Source organism: Urocampus carinirostris, chromosome 12 (assembly GCF_059441175.1).
Source record: "Urocampus carinirostris isolate Australia breed hairy pipefish chromosome 12, RoL_Ucar_1.0, whole genome shotgun sequence".
In the NCBI taxonomy this organism is placed as follows: Eukaryota; Metazoa; Chordata; class Actinopteri; order Syngnathiformes; family Syngnathidae; genus Urocampus; species Urocampus carinirostris.
The window spans coordinates 17,754,884-17,777,132 of NC_142360.1; the positions used below are offsets into that span (position 1 = coordinate 17,754,884).

At 38.4% G+C, this 22,249-nt stretch overlaps 2 protein-coding genes and 1 long non-coding RNA gene across 4 annotated transcripts in view; 2 read left to right on the plus strand and 1 right to left on the minus strand.

Annotated features, from left to right (window-relative positions):
* sgip1a (SH3GL interacting endocytic adaptor 1a) overlaps window positions 1–9,038 on the plus strand; it is a 71,184-nt gene extending 62,146 nt beyond the window's left edge. Inside the window, exon 24 of the mRNA XM_088350475.1 lies at window positions 2,959–9,038. Coding sequence (XP_088206601.1) covers window positions 2,959–2,981 — 23 coding nt within the window. The 3' untranslated portion in view covers window positions 2,982–9,038. The remainder of the gene's footprint in view (window positions 1–2,958) is intronic.
* Window positions 9,039–11,646: 2,608 nt separating this feature from the next.
* LOC148355136 (uncharacterized) lies at window positions 11,647–22,001 on the plus strand. 2 transcript variants are annotated; one of them, XR_015852217.1, is made up of 5 exons: window positions 11,647–12,118; window positions 19,563–19,668; window positions 19,862–19,917; window positions 20,549–20,611; window positions 20,881–22,001. It is a non-coding gene; the product is annotated as an uncharacterized LOC148355136 (long non-coding RNA). The 2 variants fall into 2 exon arrangements; XR_015852216.1 differs by lacking the exon at window positions 20,881–22,001 and having other exon boundaries at window positions 20,549–20,769.
* Window positions 11,655–16,970, minus strand: insl5a (insulin-like 5a). Its single transcript, XM_088349617.1, has 2 exons — window positions 16,720–16,970; window positions 11,655–12,029 (listed from the first exon to the last, which is right to left on the minus strand). Exons 1-2 carry the CDS (start codon window positions 16,889–16,891, stop codon window positions 11,875–11,877), a joined length of 327 nt encoding a protein of 108 aa, XP_088205743.1. The 5' UTR covers window positions 16,892–16,970; the 3' UTR covers window positions 11,655–11,874.
* Window positions 22,002–22,249: the final 248 nt, after the last annotated feature.

Genomic DNA, 22,249 nt, shown 5'->3' on the forward strand with positions numbered 1-22,249 from the left:
TCAATGCTGTGCCGAAAAATTCCCCCCCCTCCCCACAACAGAGCAATATTGAGATTACTAACACAGGCATAGAGCCCCCCTCTTGTGGTTTGCAAAAATAACTTGTGAAATGATATACTGTTAATACAAATTTTAAACTTAATGATATGATAATGTCTTAGTAATTAAACACATGAGTCCAAGGAGTATAAGTCACAACCCCGACCAAACTATGAAAAAACTGTGACTTATAGTCCAGAAAATACGTTATGTAGTTACAAATTACACATAGAAGCCAACTCCCTAGACCTGCTTTAAGATAGCCACAAGAAATAGAAAAAAACGTGGACACCAACCTGTAGAAGCAGCGAAGTCCTCATATTTCTCAGCTTGTGCAATCTTGAGAGCTTGCAAAATAAATTAACCGAGACACTCCATATCCATTTAGTCTCTGGGATCAAACTACTAGAAGGTCTTCTTCTCCAGTTCTGGGTACTGTCCGAGATGTTGTCTTTTTTCTCCGGGCGTGGTGTATAGCAAAAATAGTTTTACAAATCGAAATACCAAAATATAGCGCACTTTTCCCATAAATCCCATGCTTATAAATCCCAATTGGTTTCCCATTGGTTTGTTGTTCCTGTATAATCCACGTCCCCTCCCTACATACTGGCTACCATTCGCCACTGGTGACATGCAACCAATATGCGCATATAAGCTGACGCCCTGATTTGAAATGTATTTTATAGTTGTAAATGTGGCTAAGTTGTCAATATATACGGTAGGGAGAATATTTGCATGAGGAAAAATCGGCGTCCACGTACTCTGTGCTTGAGAGGGCTCTACCTTAACTGTATTCAGTTGTACTTTGTAGGTATATTTAAACATGCACACCTGTAGAACCTGGCGGAAACTGGGATTTTATGTAACAACATGATTGCTAAATTATTTAGATGTCAGAGAACATTGCATATCATTATCTGCATATCATGAGTAATGCAGTCATGTTCCATGTAGTGATGACAGTTGACTTACCAAATTTTATTAGCGTGTTACAGTACTAGTTATGATATCACCATCCTAAACAAGTTTGCAGGTATATTAAGAATATATGTCAAGCTAAGCATTAAAAACTGTTTTCTGATAAAAGTAATTGCTATTGATACGATAACACTACTTTTCATTACACTTTTATTACGCTAGAACATTCCTCTCACAACCCAGCAGGCATGAAAATCTCTCCCCTTTAGGAGAAATTCACAGTTTTAAGTCAAAAAGGGTGAGCTGTACAGATCCGAGGAGAAAATGTTTTGAGGTGGCGAGGGGGATATTGTGAGATTTCCCGGTGTGAATAACCCTTGAGGTGGTGTGTACAAATAAGTGTACTTCGCGCGGGCAGGACTCCTGTATTTATTGGTGTGTAACGCGCATAAGACTTTATATATAATCAGACTGATTTTTTTTCACTGTACCTTGGGTGGATGTTAGAATTTGTGGAAAAAAGAAAGTTTTCCTAAAATATATAAATATGCACAAAAAAACACGAGGGAAACAATTCTTTGGTTTATTTGATAATGACTCAAAGGACATGACTTCACAAGGTATCAGACAGACCCAAATGCAGGATCATGGTTGGAATTCGATTATTCCTTTAATCTTGACTGTGGAGGACTAAACTTTGAGAATCAACGTGGGCTTATAGCACATAACCAAGGATTTGGAAGACCCTAAATTAGAGAATATCTAAGTTTTGTCAATTTCGCTTATTTGATGAACCCTCATGTCATTTATTTGAATTGTATTGGTGGAATAAACATCTGTAGTCTGTACAGCCCTTTGAGACTTCTTGTGATTAAGGGCTATACAAATAAACATGACTTGACTTGACTTGACAAGGAGACATAAAACAAGGGAAGTGACCAAACCCCACTAGAAGGGCGTTTATTTAACAGCAACAAAAAACTCTACTGAGGAGCAGATCTTGAGAAGGAAGCTTGCAAGGAAAACTAGAGAAGGGGGTCTTGGCGTGCAGAAAATCTTGAAAGTAACTAAGAAAAACTGCTTGAGTGAACAATCATTTGACAAAAAGAGAACTGAAGAAGGTGATTGGATTGGTGGGTCTTGGACTGAGTGAACGAGGAGGGACTTGACAAAGGAGATCGTGGAAGGAGATGCTTTTTGTTCTAGAGAGTGAAAGTTTTCAGGAAACAAAACATTTCACCAACGGGGAGTGGGAGCCCAGCGTATTTATAGTAGAGGTGGCAAATTGTCTAATTGATAAAACCTGGGGAGAGAAAACGTGAGAGGGGCTGGGAAATTGTGGTAATTTTGCCATCTTTTGGAAAAAAGAGGGACTGCAGGCACTGAACCATGACATATGAAATAATTACGTTCTAAATGTTATTGTTAACATTGTGTGCATAATTGTCAACAAATGATTTGAATCATTGCCGCGTGTATTCATCAGTGTTTGTCTATTTTAATGCTTAGTTTAAGCTGAAATATAGTCAAACGAAATTTTAGAGTGATCAAAATTTAGGGGTGCACGTTATACTCGAATGAATGAACTTCCCTCCACAAAATCGTTTCCTTTTTAAGCCCTAACCCATTTTCATGTGCGATATGTAGTTGGGTTTTACAGTGTACCGGAACATATCTCCTCCACACCCTTCTCATCTTTTTAATCACCAAACCATTTTCATCCCTGACCCAGGGCAGTCTGTAACTTGACCTTATAAATATTTTTGTTTATCTCATTTTTTACATTTATCTTGGTTTTCTTGGAGTGCCATGTCCAACCTCATTGCAAACAATGTCCACTATGTCAAGTCAAGTCACATTTATTTATATAGCCCTTAATCACAAAAATGTCTCAAAGGACTGCACAGGTTTACAATTACAAAATTACACAATTACCCGATCTTAAACCACCCACTATGTTGTTATGAATGACAATAAAGACAATTCCATTCTACCCTTTAGGAAAATACCTGGCCGACAACTAACTCAAAAACAGATGATCCAACGAACTCCAGGGAATGGATCTTCATTCACCTTCATTCGGAGCCCGGGACAAAATCAGTGTAGTATCGTATCTAGCTTTGTGGAGCCATTTTAGGTCATGTTATAACGGTGTTATTATTTATTTATACATTCCAGGGGAATTGCTGGTGTTACACTCCTGAATTCAGTCCTTTTTTTCTGAAGTCTGTGCCTCTGGTCAAAGTGTGGTGACACTGCGGCTGCTGGGTTCTGTTGCGAGTTTTTAAAAGCGCTGCTTGGCGCCGGTAGGCAGCTGCAGTGACGAACAAATTTGCCGGTCATAAAAAACGAGTGTTTTCCTTCTAAGTGTCATTTAAAATCTATAATACATTGTATATCCTAAAGGGCGTTTTGTGTTCTCCTTGTATGTACAGCAGTGTTAACTCCACATTATATGACGGCTTCCGATTTTTTTCGTCATGGATGGAAGATTCGTTGCAGAAAATGTGATTCTGTACATGATTAGAGTTTGAACGCTATCACACAACTTTGAACCTGAAAAGGTACAAATATTTGAACTTTTTTTTCTTGTTGTTGTCCGTATAGTTGAGTCACGTGTACAGTATACGGTATAATTTTTGAGAGGGATTTCTTTCAGATATAATTTTTTAATTCAAGTGTAACAGAAGTTTTGAACTATATAAATGTACGTGTATATATGTGGGGGTGGGGATTGGGTCATTTAAATATCATCGAGTCTGCGAAAAATGTGGTGAGATTTTTTTGTGTACAATTAAGTTCAGGACACGTAAATGCAAATTATATTGTTATAGCAACACTGGATTTATTCAAGCTGAAGTAGAAGGGTATGGAGTACCAAAAATGACAATATACACATAGAAGAATGCAAACTAGGGAGACTCAAAGTGGAAAAACTGCTCAATTTATTTTCTCATTTTCTTTTGCCTGGCCTTTTAGGTGTTTTACCCGTTGCAGTAAGAAGGGCGACAACCATGTCAGCTCCCTCTAAGTGGGCAAATAAATGCAAATTTCTCTACCTTAAAGTATATTTAAAAATGCACGTCTATAGGATAGTACAAGTGTCAGCAACAGGTGGCTTTGGAGCCGTATGCTGCGCTTTGGTGATCCCTAGTGGCTCTTTGGTGCTTTTTCCAAAATGTTTGATAATGGAAAATAATATGGTTTCTGTAGGAAGGCAACCATGACAAAATAAAAATTAACCTTTTCCTATGAATATAGATAAATACAGTGCACAAATTCCATTTAAGTTATTTGAATTGAAATTGACGTGTTTTGATTTTCATTGTTTTGTTTTTTATTGGGCTATACCAATTTATTTTTTTCATTCTATACTCGTTTAATAAAAGTCAAGTCAAGAGTCTCACCTTGATTTATTTTGGTGTATTTTGGTACTCCATACAAGAATGACGCTTTGTATTGAAATAAAATATTATAAAAGGAAAAAGTTATTTCATCTGCAATATCACCCTTCCCATTGCTTGACTACTTGTCCCCTCCCTGGCTCGGATTTCAGACTGAATCAAAAGCTTTATTTGACATTGTAATAGTCTCTGTGAGATGACACTGCGAGATGAAGGTGAAGTTGACCAAAATGCTTTGTGTGAATGTGTGTGTCCTTCAACCTCTGTGAACAGGAACAAGGGGAATATTTTTAAAGCTGATTATAAACAGAAACCTATTTTATTGTTGTTGTTTTTTTGCGGGGATCATGGGAGGACCCCATTCTGGTCATGTCAAACTTTGCAAAGTCCCCTTTGACACGCCTTCGAAACATGGAACATGTATTGTATGTGAAATGTCGCCCAAGTTCTTGTGCTGTTTCGTTGGTATATTGTACTGCAGTCCCTCATCCCACCCCCACTGACTTTTTGACATCTTGCCATGTTTCAGGCTTCAAACTTATACAACAAAAACTCAAAATATTTTCTAAGAATCAAAAACATGTGAGACACATTTGTGAAATATAATGGATAACAAATACAAAATTGAAAAGAAGGCGTTGCAACTCTAACAATCATTCTAGTCCCTGCTGGAGAAAAGCAACCTCAAGACATGATGCTGCCGCCACCATTTTTTACAGCAGGGAGGGTGTTTTCAGGGCGATGTGCAGTGTTACTTTTACCCCAAACGTAAAGCTTTGTATACAGCACAAAAAGTTCAATTTTTGGCTCATCTCACCAGAGCACCTTGTTCCATATGTTTAGTGTGTCTCCCATGAGGCTTCTTGCAAACGCAAAACATGCCTTTTATGGTATTCTTTCAAAAATAGCTTTTTTTCTTTCCTTTCTTCCACAAAAATCGGATAATGGGCAGATTTACGACTAATAGTTGTCTTATGCACAGATTGTCCCCTCTCAACCTTATATGCCTGCAGGTCATCGAATTAGATCATGGGCTTCTTGCTTGCTTCTTTATGTAGTTTTCTCCTCGTTTGGGCCAAAAGTTCAGAGTTTTGGTAGGTTTGCAGTGTTTTTATGCTCTCTTCTTTTTAATATTATTGCTTGCACAGTGCTCAGGGTAACATGTAAATTGAGTTAAATCTTCTTGTATCCCATTCTTGCTTTTAGATTTTCCAAAACTTTATTCCAGACCTGCCTGGTCTGGTCTTTGGTCTACAAAACAGATTTTACAGATCTCTGAGCCCATCACAGAGCAGATGTGTTTAAAGTCTGACTTAATGACACACAGGTGCACTCTTGTTTGTCATTGTTAGTCATTTAGGTCGACATTGGATCAATTAAGTCATCAGGGAATTTATGTCAGTGAGGTGGCTGAGCTGAGATAACAAGGGAACCAATGTTTTTTGCAACACCTACATTTCAATTTTTTTTCCATTGTAAATCTAATGTAAAATGTTGAAATAATTTGGTTCCACTTTACAATTGTGTCTCACATTATTGATTCTTAGAATTCCTTTTGATTTCTGTTATATTTAGGTGTGAAGCCTGAAATTTGACATTACGATAAAAGCTTCTAGGGTGGGGGGATGGGGGCTATGATGTTGCTAGACACTGAAAAAACACCCAAACATGGTCTTATAAGATGTGTTGTGGAATCATCAGACTCATGGTTTAGGTCAGGGGTCTCCAACTCAACTTTCTTGGGGGCCGCCGAAGGTAGGGTCTGGGTGAGACGGGGGCAAATCCATTTTTCAGAAGGAAATCTCTGTTCACAAATATATTTTATTTCCCTACACCAAAAAGAGTTATTAAATAAATGAAACAGTATTACAATGAGCAAGAAAATATATACGTCGTTATTATATAAATCCAACAATAATCAAGCAAATAGGTAAGTAATTAAGTTAATTTTCTTGACAAAAAATAAGGATTAATATGAGAATAAATCAGTATGAATGGGCTCCACTTATTCTGAAATTTCATATTACGACAGGGGCCTCAAATCATCATCCCAAAGGCCGCAAGTTTGAGACCCCTGGTTGAGGACAACAAGCAACTACCCTGTTTGCAGAGATCCCTATTTTTGTTTTTTGCCAGTAGGAACAAACCAATTATTATCACCCTCGTAAATGGATTCAATATATAAAGGAGAAATCCTTAAAAATATAACAGCAAAAAAAAGCGGATGATTTGTTTACTTTTAATTACGTAATCCTAACACCATATACGCTGTGATGTGCGATGAAGTTCATGTCTGCTGAGGCACAGTTAGATTTACAAGTGAATTCATCATTTGATCGGCAGAGTAAAAGACAATATATAAACTTGCATCTCCCAAAAATGGATTGTGTTGCCTTTACTTGTACCATTTTTTCAGACTACAAGGTTGCACCTGATTATAAGGCACACCATCAAAATATTCCTCTATGAGCTATTTGTCTCTTATATCAAAAAAAACATCAGAAAATTTAAAAATACAGTCCATTGAACATTGATATTAGAAAATCAGGTTTCACAACTAAATTAACTTGATTCATTCAAAAATAGTTACCAAATGTAGAGGTGTGATTATGATAAAGCATTTCCAATAATATATACCAGAATCCAGTTTATAAGGCGCACTTTCAAATTCATGGAATTTTTTGTTTTTTTAGGTGCACCTTATAGTCCGAAAATACGATGAATAAAATCTATGTACTGCTCCTTTTCAATAAAAGTCAATAGATAGGTAATCCTCTATTATGAAGAAAAAATGACTGGTTGGCTTGAATTGCTATTAGCTCGCTGACATTATCTCTAATTCTATTGTTTGGAGCTTAAGTGTGCAGCAAAACAGATCCTAAGTCTCTATCGCCCTCTGCCATGAGGAAAGGGAATTGCTTGCCTCACTCTGAATCTGCAGACAATCAGAACAGTAATCCGTTACATACTAATTATATTATTAATATTCATAAAATGTAAAAAAAAAATTTGAACATTAAAATACTTCTATTAATAAATATTACAGTTTAAATTTTTTTCGTTTTATATTTCCAAGATGACAAGTGAGGCAAGGCTTCACCTGCCTCTGCTGACTATACATCACTGCAAATTTCTACATGTTCACAACTACTTGATCTTAATCCAACTTTGTTTCTGTGTTTTATGAATTGACAAATAATAATTCCAGGAGTTTTGTCATCGTCATGGTTACTGAGGTGCGGTACATCTGGATTTATTTATGTGTCCACTTGTGAAGTGATGATTGAAATATGGCCCATTGATATTTAATTAAAGTAACGTTTTTGAGGTGGAGCAGAGTTATTATTTCCAATTGTTTGAAATTGATGTATTATGTGTATTTTTGCTCAACCCAAATTCAAGGTTGTTGGTGCAAATCCAAAGGATTTCTTGCTAAACTGAATTAGTGATTTTCAAATAAAGCACATCTTTGAACAACCACCTAAAACAGGTTATCAAACATAAAGCCCAAGGATCGGATCCATCGCGTTGGATGATATAATCGAGCCTTTTGTAATAAAAAAACACAAGTCTCTATCTCATTTCTATTAAAATATATCGTTTTGTAATAAATACAAACCAAATGCTTTTTACACACTGCTTGAAGGTTCAAAGGAGATGACGTTCAGTCTGGTCTCATGTTAAAAACAACATTGTGCAATTTTTTTTCTCAGCTTCACTAGGCCTGGCCCAGTCGTTTGATCTGCTAAAACTCGTATTTTAGTATGACAATTGATGCAAGCATATTTATGTTCGAAGCTCCTACTTGAGTTTGGTAATGTTTGTGGTGAGTTGGTTCAGATGTAGCGCTGCATTTACTCAACTGTTGAACGAAACAAATTGTTGACATATTCAATGCCAAACATGAAATAATTTACCATGTTTGTGAATAAATGTGTTGTGCTTAAAAATGATACCTTATCATGTGTTATAGGTTGGTAGGCTACAAATGTCGACTAAAGCACAGTACTAAAACAAAGGCTAAATATTTGCCGTAGCCCACCTGAGAACTGAAAGTCTGGATCTGGCCCCTACGCCTAACTGAGTTTGACATGCCTGACCAAAAATAATCGGTTTTCCTCACTTTACAAGACTTTTCAGGTGGTATTTAAAACTGCCTTCAATAATACTTTGGCCCAAATATTTTACAACGACCATTTTATTTGACCATGACTCCAGCATCCCCTTGTTAGCAATGTAGCGCTTTATCTGTTAGCAGTACTCTTGGCCAGTATTTTTCAAACAGGATTTGATTTCAAATTTCCCGTCATCTGTCATTTTCAAATATAACGAGTTGTTGTTCAACATGACATTGATAGATGTGATTATTTCAAGAAAAATCAACATTTAAAAGAAAAGGTGATCTCCAACCTCTCTTAGTGCAGAGGATCATCTTTGTAGTGAATGTGTCCATCGTTGCTTGTAGAGCATGCAAGGAAGAGCAGGCCAAACTTGACCTGGAGAAAATTCTAAAATGATGTTTTGTGCTGTGTACTCACTCACTTGTATTACTGTTGATAAGGACAGTATTTTGTGTGTGCCGTAAGAATATTTCTACATCGAACCAAGAGCAGGCTCAATGCTGACATGGAAAATTAGTTTGCTTACTTCCAAAAAACAATAAAAGTTCTAACTCCATGATATTTTCTATGGGTGCTTCTTTGCTGTCTCTTGATGTGATCCAGTGATGTGCAGTCAGGGGAGGCTAGTGGGTTTATGCCTCACCTGTCATTGGGAAATATACAATTCTAAATGTATTAAGTACTTTTGCATATTGTGGGATATGGGGTAAGGGTCATTCAATCCGCACTAACCATTCATTCATTATCTGCACCACTTATCCACAGTAGGGTCGCGGGGGTGCTGGAGCCCATCCCAGCTGACTTCGGGCAGTGGGCAGGGGACACCCTGAACTGGTTGCCAGCCAGTTGCAGGTCACACTGAGACAGATGATTCACTTGCTCATTCACACCTAAGGACAGTTTAGACCAGCCAATTAATCTGACATGTTTTTGGATGTGGGAGGAAACCAGAGTGCCCGGAGGAAACCCATTCCAAGCACAAGGAGAACATGCATTCTCCACACAGGAAGGCTGGTAGCTGGATTTGAACCCATTACTTTAGAATTGTGCTGCAGATGTGCTAACCACTCATCTGCCATGCTGCCCCCGCATTACCAAAAATAAATAAATGATTACATTTATTCAGCGCTAACATTTTCTCATTTTACACAGTTTTTGGATGTTCATAGGGCTACAACTAACGATTCGTTTCATAATCGACAAATCGGGCGATTATTTTTTTGATTAATCGATAAATCAGATTTCTCAAAGACATTTTTGATTTTCTCCTCTTTATTCAAACACCCTAAAATTCGGGCTATAAACTGCGACTTTTTCCCCAAAGTTTTAACCCTGCGGCTTATGCAATGATGCGGCTAATTGATGTATTTTTCAAACGACCCCCAGGGGCGCCCAAACAGTAAAGGTAAGAGTGAGACAGGTGGAATACACGTGTCAAGGAAGACGCAAGTTTAATGTAACTTGGCACTTTGTCATGCCTGTCAACCTCCACGGCTCCATGCCCGTACAAAATGTCGTATTTTCCCAAACAAAATACAAAATAATCTTACACCATATATATATATTTTTTTTTTTGAATGATGCATGATGGGAAATCCCCCAGGCAGACGCATGCGCACTGTAGCATCAAACCGCTCGCTTCGTTTGCAACGAAAAAAAACAATACCGAGCTAGAGGCTTCCGCGGCGAACTCGTTTGACTTGATTGATTTGCCGTTTCGTGATAGTCGGTGTTTACCGGATGGTACCCATCATTGACAAATTTGCGTTTTTCCGTACAGATTTTCTTGTACGTCGTACACGTCTTAAAATGCATAATAAACGTACTGTGTTCGACAAAAACATACAAGTTGACAAGTATGCTTTGTGCATGGATAAAACTAGCATGAACAGATCCTCATCACGACGAAGGTTTTAATTTAAAGGGGAGCGTTAACAACCATATTGGGAATAATTTTACACGTCTGTTTATTAGTAAACGGAAATAATCTGGAGAAACGAACGGATTCCAAAAGCAATGTCCGACGGAGCAGAAATGTTTCAGGCAGACTACTATTTATCTGTCGGCATTGTCATGTGTTTTGGAGTCTATATTTTACACGGTTGGGTTCTACGGATGGCCCTTGACGTAACAAAGCCATTTTCCTGGACATTCAAAGAAGTTGAAGATGGCCAGGGGACGCAATGGTAGGTTACGCCGGCTTTAGAGTTTTCGGGTATCTATTTTCTTGTTCCACTGATGAGTAAATTTTGAGGGAGGGCTGAGTATTGTTATATTTTTTGCATGGAATTTGATAAATATCTTGATAAATAAATAAAAATAGCAGGTATAGAGAAAATATCACTGACACTGTTTAAACCATTGTCACTATCATTCATTAATGTTGCTGTTCTTTGATTCCAATACATTTTAGTGCTGATTTTTTGTAACATCGGCTCACTGTTCAAAGATCTCTAAAGTGTCCTCAGGGCACCACTTCCTGTGACAAATTGCTCCTTGCAACTAAGCAGTCAGCTAGATCAGCTTATAAAATAGGAGAATGATTGTTGAGGGCCCTTAGTGATTGTTATGCCATTATCAGTCAACAGGTAGCAAACAAATGGACATCGCTCACCTCTTATGCATTTTTAACTATAAAACTGTTTTAATTTGTTGCGGCATATTGACTACGTAATGACCAATGTTCATGTTTTTAGGTTATGTAATAGTGCACAGAAAATCTAAAATTTTCTCTAACTTAGTAAACAGATTGAGATTGTTGAATTAGACCTCAAAGATTTAATAAAAAGAAAGCCCTCAGGGGAGATCCTTGAGAACAGATTGGAATATTGCATCTTGAGACTTTTTGTACAGTGCCCTACTCTTCTTCAAAATGTATCGATATTCTCTTCTTCTTTAAAGTGTCTTCCAAACAATAAACTTATCAGTGACCACATTTTTTTTTACTCAGCCATCGACTTTTATTTTAAGGGGTACGCTCAGCAGCAAGATGACAGACAATCATGCCCCCCCCAGGTGAGCCTCATGTTATGTAAAATAAACACAAATTTATTGACCAACGACTATTTAAAAAAATGAATGCTTAAATGATAGTTCATGTCTTTTTATTTTTCAAATCAATATTGTTTTTTTATAATAAATGATGATTTTTTTGCCATTAAATAATACACAATGTCCCTTTAGTCAACCCAGTATCATGCGACAGTCTATTTTCACAAACAAATCCTGGTGTGATTGCACCAATGTTTACATTTGAATACATTTTTTTAAAAAATCATGAAAATTATACAATATGCTTAAGATTCTGTCAAAGGAAGAGAGAGATTGGTTCATTTTAGGTCACTTTCAAGCAAATTATGACATTGATGATGTCATCATGATGACATCACAGCTCAGCAGAGGAAGGTGAGGTCGCTCTTCCTGCACCCGACCTGGCAGCAGACGGTGGTCAAAATATTGTTGATGTCCCGTCTGCTCAAATCCAAGACCGGACGGTTTTCGTTGCTTGGCAAACTTTCCAAACTGTCCTCATCTCCTGTGGACAAACCTGCATCAACAATACACCATCAGGACCTCGCTGAGTGAGATTCTAAAATAGGAACAGGAAACTGGCCAAGAAATACCAGATCTACTCCGGTAGGCTGTACTCAAAAGAGTACCTCATCAATATGCGCGTGACATGGCCTCATTCAGGCTAAAATTATTTGCAGTGCTCATTGGACTAAACCAGGGTCAGCAACCTGTGGCTCTGGAGCCTCATCTGGTTCTTTACTGCCACCTTAGTGGCTCCAGGATTATTGAGAATGGAAAGCGATGGGGGAGGGAAATACCTATATTTTTTGTGATGTTTGTTGGCAATTATGACTCAAACATTTGTAACATTTTTCGATGGTTTAAATATATGTGGGCTCGGCGTTGCTAGGCATTGTACTTGGGCAAGGTTGTTGGGGCATTGGTTTTTTGAAAGAAACGCCGGGATGCCACAAGGGAGCGCCAAAAAGCTCCATGCAGCGCCAGACTCGCTTGTACAAGAAAGCAGATGTTTGGAAGTTGTTGATGGTATTTATTGGGGGTGCCTTAACATGAAACCTAGCTAAAGACACTCCAAGAGACCTAAAGTAAAACTAGATTTTCACGAAACTCTGTTCTGCCGTTTTAGAGGCTACACTGGAGATCAAATTTAAAGGACAACTTGTAAAAAATGGAATCAATTTGAAATACCATCTTCACTCTTCCACATTTAAATGGCATTTTAATGTGTCTAGATCATGGTACTACAACACTTTCTTCTACCCAATGACTAAATGCATATTAAAAGAAAAATATTTTTTAGAAAATGCGCTGATCAGAATTAGAGAACACAAGTGATGAAAATTAGAGAACAACAATGTCTGTAGGTTACAACAGTCATGTCATGATTGCTGATTGAGCACAGCTGCGGCGGCTTGATTGACGCCAACAGCCCGGACAGCTGATTGGTGGACACTCCCTTTTTAAACCCCCGGCCTCCTCTCAGTGATTGTCAGATCGTTGCGAACTGTTGTATTCCACTTACTGAGCATTCCCGTCCGACTCCGCTTTTGCTAAACCTTTCTCCTGCCTGATCTTCATTTTTGACCCGTTTCTGGACCTGATTACGCCCGTTCTGCCAGCCTCCGTTACCTGACCCGTTTTGCCTCGTTACCTGCCTGCCTGCCTCCTGCCTACGACCCCGATTACGAACTCGACATCGCCTCTGATCTCCAGCCCCGGCCAAACGACTTACTATTCCCGCCTGTCATCGTCCAACACGGAAGTGTCACTCCCCCCTCGCTCGCTTCTGTTTTCCGTCAGTCCTCGGATCAAGCAAGCAAGCCTTACTCTCCCTCTCTTTTAAATAAAAACTGAGAAACGTATGCTATTGAGTCCTGTATCCGTTCTGGTCTGTGACAAGTCAGTAATTAATAAGAGGTGTACTGGCCTCTCCTGTAAAGGACTTCAGCACATCTACGACCCCAGGATAGCACTAGTCTCTCATACTGCTCCGGTGTGATTTCGGTCCATTCTTCTTCCGGCCTCCTCCACACTTGGGTGACTGTAGTGGGTTTCTTGACCATGGATTTTCATAGGTTCTCTATTGGGTTGAGATCAGGACTCTAGGAAGGCCATGGCATGAATTCAATGTTTTTACCTTCAAAGGAAATTATTTCCCCCAGATTGCCAGATTATCAAGGAAATTAGCACCATGAAGTGGGAGGCAAACTGAAAGTGTTTTCTAATTTTGATCAGTGCATTTTGTGCAAAATACAGTTTTTTTTTTGGTTGAAATACCTTATCCATTTTGTGGGAAAGTGTTGTAGTAGCATGGTATAGACACAACAAAACTACCTTAAACTGTTGAGCAGTGAAGATGGCATTTTTTCAAAGTTTTCAAAAGTTTGTAAATTGTTCTCTAATTTTCACCTCCAGATATTTAATAAAGTAATTTAGATAGAGTAGATCGATTTTAGATATGAAACATAAGAAGTTGGGTGCGATATTTGAGGTGTCTTTAAAAAAGTTGAAATATAAATATTTTGTCCATTAAATGTGTGTTAACTGAGTTCAAAGATCCCTATGCCTTATTATCCACTCCACCTATCTGCTTGTATCTTACTTTTACCAGATTTGTTTGGGGCAGAATACATAAGGTTTGCAGAACGTGGGGCAGGAAGGGTGCTGGATAGTGATGTCATAAACTTCCTCGCAGTTTTGTTTCCCTATTTGTCAGTGTAGCATGAAAATCAGGAAAATACGTGCCCCGTACATTAAAAAGACAAACTAGTTGTGGCCATGCACACTGATATCATTTTGTGTATCTATCCCTGGTGACCAAAAATCTCCAAAAAAATAAAATAACAATACACAATTACGGAGAAAGAATCCAGAAAAAAATCTGCTGCATTTTATTGGATTTCTAACAAGTGATGGAGTGAAACCATCTCATTCAATTGAAGCTGATGTTCCCATTAAAAAGAACTCTAATGACAATGCAGATTTCCGTTATGTTATTGATTCGCTCAGCGTCTCCTTTTCCCTTCGTGATCACTCTGGCTGATAAAACTAACTGAGTTTGAGACCGTGCGCGGGTGTGTAACGGACAGAGTCGGTAATCTTGATGTTTGTGCTCGTATGGCCTAATGACATCTTGTCCTGGTCTGCCTACACGTGCATGGAAAATTCTGGATCGGAATGGAAGAAAATGGGCTAAGGACATACGTTTCACAATGGTCGAAGCATATTTTTCTGTTTTATGTAAATCACTCACATAATTAATATGACGATGTTGGATATTCGTGCTTTTTTCCCCCAATATGAGAAATGTCGGAGTGCTCATTTGAGGACAGCTAGGCTTCCTGTTTTCTCCCGTTTTCTCCCTTTTTTGTTTCTTTCTTCACTTACAGGCTGCTAATTGGGATGTAAATTTTCTGAATGAGTGTGTGTCTTTATTTTTAACTCCTTTAGCACCATAACGTTTGTATACATTTACAGAAGATTGTCCCTGAGTGCCAAAACGTAAACACATGTTTTTTTGTTTGTTGAGAGAAAAAAAACGATTCTAAATGTTTAGGTGTCGTTGATCAGTAAGTATCAAACCTCTGGGAATGATTTCAGTTAATAAATCACCACTAGATGGCAGGAATGGCGTTGATCAGATCTTTGGCCAAACATCGAGAAGCCCCCACTTCTTCGTGTTGCTTTGTTTCCCCTATCCAGAGATTTAGAGTGTGTGGGCGGCCCCCAAGTGACCCAAATCTTGTGATCTCCTCACCGTAAACATAAGGCGCTGAAAAACTCTTGCCAAGTCCATGCATTTGTTTTTGCATAAGTTACGTGTTTTTGCAATAAAATGTTTTTATGTGTTTATGGAAGTTTCAACGAGCTGTACAGTCTGCAGACTACCATTACTACATCCCCTGGATCTAAAACTTTTATGAGGGCAAGGAAAATCTCAAAAACCTCAGCATAAGGAAAATGAGGAAACCGTGAGAAGGGACCGCACATGACCCAGCTGCAATTTTTTGGGATGGGCCTCAATGGGTAATACACAGAAATCATCAACATAACATATCGGTAAGAACAGATTGTCCATTTGACAACTTCCTGTTCTAAAATCTTGACGGACGCAGCAGGTTCTAGATCAGGAGTCGGGAATCTTTTTGATCCAAAGAGCCATAAAAGCAAAATAGTTAGATTTTTTTTTTTCGGGGAGCCACATGATATGTTTTCAAGCAAAAATTTTCCGTGCATTTGAATTCACTGCATGACGTTAGATGTTTTGATAAAAGTTATGAAATAGTAATAACAATACTAAAGCATTTGTCCTATATCAACTAATATACCACTTTAACCTTGTGTCCGTCCTGCAGTCATTTGAGGTCGTTGAGGCTCATTTTGAACTTCATTTTTTGCGTAGATCATGGTTTTAGAACAAGGTGCAAGCAGTTCTTGTGAAAATGTCACAGAATACGAAAACTCGGCTGTACAGTATTTCCCTTCAGCGCAGTGTGCCTGTGGGGAGAGGGGAGCATGCTTGGTGTGCATAGTTCTGCCCACCCCTACCGCTCACCCAATCAAATTGTTCTTTGTGCTTAGCTAAAGTTTTGGGGTGATTGCGGTTTATCCTGTGGGTTTCCATCATAAAGTGTCCCAACAGTGAAATACATTATTTAATGAGCTTCCATATAAAGGATTCCCTAGCGGCGTGCAGCCAAAACGATGTCTGTTGGTGTGGAAACTGTGGGTTTAATCTACTGGACTGAACCAATTACATTCTGCCATTTCATTACATTTACATGTTCCTAAAGTAAGCACACACCAAAATTGCGACAACGCAGATGAATATGGCTTGAATCAAGTTTTATCTCCGAGCCATATGTACTTGTAAAAGGAGCCGTACATGGCTTGCAAGCCACAGGTTCCCGACCCCTGTTCTAGATGATGGCATAGATCCAAAAAGAATACAAATACGAAGACGCACATTAAGCCAGTCACCTTCCCACCACTGCCCCCCCATTCCTCCTACCTAATATATTTCGCCCTGAACAGCTTTCCGAAAAGTAAGACATAGGCTCATATGCACTGTGGGAAAATAAAATTATAAAGGCTCTTTGAACTCAGTTAGAGACTGTTAACAGAAATATTCTACAGAAAATAGAGAACATATTCTACTTTAACTTCTAAAGTACACCTCCAACTTCACAAAATAATGTTCTCACCGTCCGTTTCTGGTTCTGCAAGGACCCTCCTCCAGCGTGACCCCCCGCAAGTGTACACCACTGCTCTCAGGAACTCTCGACCGCAGAGTTTGACGGCTTTGACTTCGGCTTTGGCTCTGCCCACCCAAGCCACGGCACAGAGCAGCAGAGGCAACACCAACAGAGCACGCATCCTGAAACACGAACTGGCTTTTTTTTGCGTAATGGGATCTTTTCTGCGTGAGGATCTCCCCCCTTGTGTATACTGCTGTCCAGCCTTCTCCTTTTAAAGCTCTCTACTTGTATGTGGACATCAAGCATCCTCGCACCTCCCTCCGCCCACCCCAGTCGTACTTGCTCCTGTTTACACGGACGCCCATCATTTCCGCATTTTAGCAATCTTCGAGGGAATATCACCTCTAAATGGCGGTTTTCATACGAGGGGAACCCTTTCCACGCCAGGTGATCGCATCTTAATTGCCTGACCTTTTGTGTGGCGCATGCTTAATTGGGTGATGAAAAATCAGACCCACCCACACTAGGCAGATGTTTATGCACTTAGAAAGCCGGGATGTCTTCCACTTTACGGTGTTTTGCTCAACATGGGAATATGTCAATGTTGACAGTCCATCAGCCGGCTCATTACAGAGATATTGATGAGGATGTGTGATAACACCTCACCATGATGGCTGTCGGTGGACACACAGTACTGTACTTGTGCTTGTTTGAAAAAAAATGACCCACTAATTGAAAAATAATGTAGAGAGTGCAATCCCCTTGTATGTGGGGCAGCTGTTTTTTTCATGTTTTTTGCCTCACAGTTCAACTTGGAACTTTATTGTCAAAACTACAGTATCTATTTGAACTAAATCAAATCTAATCCATCTTAATCTTATGCAATCTAATGTAAATATATGTAATTTTAAAAACGTATTTATAAATCTGAATTAATGTGTGTGTGTGTGTGTGTGTGTGTGTGTGTGTGTGTGTGTGTGTGTGTGTGTGTGTGTGTGTGTGTGTGTGTGTGTGTGTGTGTGTGTGTGTGTGTGTGTGTGTGTGTGTGAGAGCTGTAAACTCCTAAACCGATTTTCGTGGAAATTTACAAAGTTGTATTTTAGGCCTCTGGGAGTGTCTTTATCTAGGTTTCAATAAATACCAACAACATCGATAAACATTTGCTTTCCTGTACTGGCGCAACCTAGTGGCATCCCAGCATTTTCTTTCAACAAACCAACGCATGGCCGTTTTAATCGTTGATCCTACATACATTTTTTATCAATAATATCTTACTAGTCCGCTGGAAAAATGGATTGGTCTCTCAGGAACCATCCTTTTATGGTTCAGATCCTACCTCTCCGATACGACACATTGTGTTAAATATGGTGAAATGTTATCTGAGTCCTTTTGTGTAACCTGTGGTGTTCCGCAGGGTTCCGTACTTGTCCCCCTTCTTTTCAGCATTTACATGCTTCTATTGGGTGATATTATTTGCAATTATAATATCCATTTTCATTGCTACGCAGTTGACACTCAATTATATCTTCCGATGGAGGAATCTGCCCCACAAAACTGTGGAAATGTGGATGTCTCATTAAGATAAAAAGATGGCACTTAACTTCTTGCGCCTCAACCCTGAAAAGACCGAAATGTTGATTATTGGTCGATCTAAATATTGTGATTTGTTCTCAAAAATTGCTCTGAATATTGACAAATGTAACATCACCCAGAGTGACTCAGTCCTAAATTTAGGTGTCACATTTGATCCCAATCTGTCCTTTCAAACACACGTGAAGAATATTACTAGAACAGCTTTTTTCCATCTTCGCAACATTGCTAAAATTCGTCCTACGCTGTCTCAGTCAGATGCGGAGATTATAATTCACGCGTTTGTTACTTCCCGTCTGGATTACTGTAATATATTACTCACCGGTCTCCCGAAATCCAAAATCAAGAGCCTACAGCTGGTAGAAAATGCTGTAGCTAGGCTTTTAGCTAAGACAAGAAAGTTTGATCATATTACCCCGATTTTAGCTAACCTGCATTGGCTCCCTGTTAACTTAAGATGTGATTTTTAGGTTCTGTTGGTATTATACAAAATCATGCATGGACTTGCTCCCTCAAATTTTTCAGATTTAATTTCCCCCTATTTTCCGGGCCGGAGCTGAACATGCTGGTCTAGTTATCCCAAGAGCCAAGAACAGATCAGCAGGTTCGAGAGCGTTCTCCTTTCGGGCCCCGGTGCTGTGGAGTGTTTTTCCCCCTGAAATTCGATCTGCAACCCCAGTGAAACTGTTTAAATCTAGACCTCAAACACAGTTATATTCTATAGCCTATTAATGACCTATATTTTATGTTGACAATATTTGTGTATTGTTTGTTATTGCAACATCCGTTGCAGCTTGGTCATCCTGGAAGGGGGATTACCTCATGTGCGCTCCCTTCTCAAGGTTTCTTCATTTTCCTCATGTTGCGATTTTGAGGTTTTCCTTGCCCTCATGTAGGATTTAGATGAGGGGATGGTGTAATAACAGTATGTGGTTTCCAATAATCTGTGGTCCGTGCAGCCCTTTGAGACTTATTGTGATAAAGGGCTATAAAACAACATGACTTGAATTGACTTGACTTGAATCGACTTAACGGTGTGGCTCTTTGACACTTCCAAGTGGCTCCCTAAACAACTTTCACCAAGTAGAATGCAAGAAAATGCCAAGTGCCATTATGTTTGTATGCTGGATATACAGGCGCTTCCCTACCTACAAACATTCAAGTTACAAAAAACGGTAGATACGAACATTTTTTGGGGGGATGTCGAAAAATACCCTAACATTGCCGTAAGTTAGATTTTGTATTCTGAACCTTTTCAGAGCACGGGACAGTACTGTCGTGCTTCTTTCCGCCACTACTGGCATGTGGCGCTGTGAGAGCTCACCCAACATCCACCCTGAAGAAGAAATCCACTTCTTCTTCCTAGTATGTGTGAAAATATTCTATACTGTATCTCCAGCGCGCTAAGAACTTCGACATTTTTTTTGTTTAATATCTCGTACATCCATTGAATATGGTTGATGTAAAGTGTAAAGAAGAAGCGAGCCGTTTCTTTTGAAATGAAAGTGGAATAAGAAAGCTTAATGCGGTTGAGAAAATGGTTGGATCCTTTTTTCAGACAGTTTCTACCATGGAGGATGAAGTCGCCTAACTCTTGAAGCTCATCGTCCAAAAGTAAGTTAAACTTAACTTTATTTATCTTTATACGGCATATAATTTTATTAAATGTTTATTATTTCATACAAAACAATACAGGTTACTTATACAAGCCTTAAACATACTTATACAGACATTAAACATACATTCCATACAAAACATAGCACTGCAACTTGCGAACAAATTCAACATACAAACTATCTTTCGGAATGTATCTCGTTCATAAGTAGGGCAGCGCCTCTTTGATATGTATATAATATATATACATATATATATATATATATATATATATATATATATATATATATATATATATATATATATATATATATATATATATATATATATATATATATATATATATATATATATATATATATATATATATATATATATATGTATATATATATATATGTATATATATTACATGTGTTTGTATGTATATAATTTACAATTTGTGTTTTTGCGATACCTTTCTGAGACTCTTCGTGATTTAGGGCTATACAAATTAAAAAAAAATAAAAAAAAAAATTTAACCAATAATAACCGAAAAATGTAAAACCAAATCGACTCAATGTTTTGCAGATTGAATCAATGCCTGGGGGATTGATTTAATCTCACCAGGACAATTGTCTCCCTCTTTTTCCAGGAAATCATGTCTGAACCAGTCCTGACGACACACCCTTGGCTATATCTGTGCTATTTATTCCAGGTCTGGAACTGGAATATGTTTTTTTTTCTACAATGACAGTAAACCTAGAGACCCACAATAGCTGGTAGACAATAACAGGACCAGTTAAAATGAACAAAATACTCAATTAAGTGTTAGAGGGTGAAATACAAACACTTAGTCTACCATTGTGTTTACCTCTCTAATTGTCCAACCAATATATTCAATGGTAAAAATATATGAACAATCGGACATCTAATTTGCATTATTACACTATAATAGCTTTTATAGCTGAAAACTATAAACCCCAGGAAGCAGCTGGCTCGGATGGAGTACCAGGGAGGGTACTCAGGGGCTGTTCTGAACCGCTGGCTGGGGTCTTCACCACCATCTTCAACTGGTCCCTGTCACAGGTGACCGTCCCACCTTGCCTCAAAACCTCCACCAACATTCCCATCCCCAAAAAGTCAGCAGTGGAAAGCCTCAACGACTAAAGGCCTGTTGCTCTTACGCCTGTGGTCATGAAGTGCTTCGAGAGGTTAGTGTCCCAGTACATCAAAAACTCCCTGCAACTCACACTGGACCCCCACCAGTTTGCCTACAGGGCTCCACTGACGATGCCATAAACCCAGCACTTCACACCGTGCTGAAACACCTGGATCACCGGATAAATTCGTCACAATTGTGCAATGAAAAGTAGGGCAATTACATTTAGCAGCAGCAAACACTCCTAAATGAGTCAGCAAGTATTGTATGAATACCCTTTAATTTCCATTAATACTAAAGATATATATTTTTCAGTTTCTTAGGGAAGCCTATTAGTCCTTCTTTTAAGGGACCTATAGTGCGTACAATTTATGACATGTTTTAATACATAATTTAATACAATTGAAATAATAACATACCTGTCAACCTGTACGTTTTTGCCGTACAAAGTACGTTTATTATACATTTTAAGACGTGTACGACGTACAAGAAAATCTGTACAGAAAAACGCAAATTTGTCAATTATGGGTACCATCCGGTATACACCGACTATCACAAAACGCAAATCAATCAAGTCAAACGAGTCCGCCGTGGTATCCTCGGTATGTTTTTTTTCCGTTGCAAACGAAGCGAGCGGTTTGATGCTACTGTGCGCATGTGTCTGCCGCCTGGGGATTTCCCATCATGCAACATTTCGTGGTAGTTGTTTAGTGAAACGAAGTCCGTCTCTTTTTAGAGAACCGGCTTTTTCTGCTCAACTCATTAAAGAAATTTGGCTCCCAAACGGCTCACTTGCTTTGATGCATTATATTGTGAATTATGATGTTGTATAAAGAAGCTGAGAAAAAGGAAGTATAAAAGGAGAAAATGAAAAAAGACATTTTGTGGTTATCCCTTTAATCAGTATATTACCAACAATAATTTAATGCAGAAAATGAATTAATAATTTGAATAAAAAAATTCTACTTAATTGTATTTTCATTTATTTTTTCCTTCTACACTGAGCATCCAAGCTACTTAATTTTTGAACTTTTTTATAATAAACCTCATTCATGTCGAGCAACTCAGTATCTCACAACAAAATGTTCATTAACAATATATATGATATAACGAAGCACATGTACAATATAACATGTTAAACTACATAAATAAACACGTTTGAAAAAAATATGGTGTAAGATTATTTTGTATTTT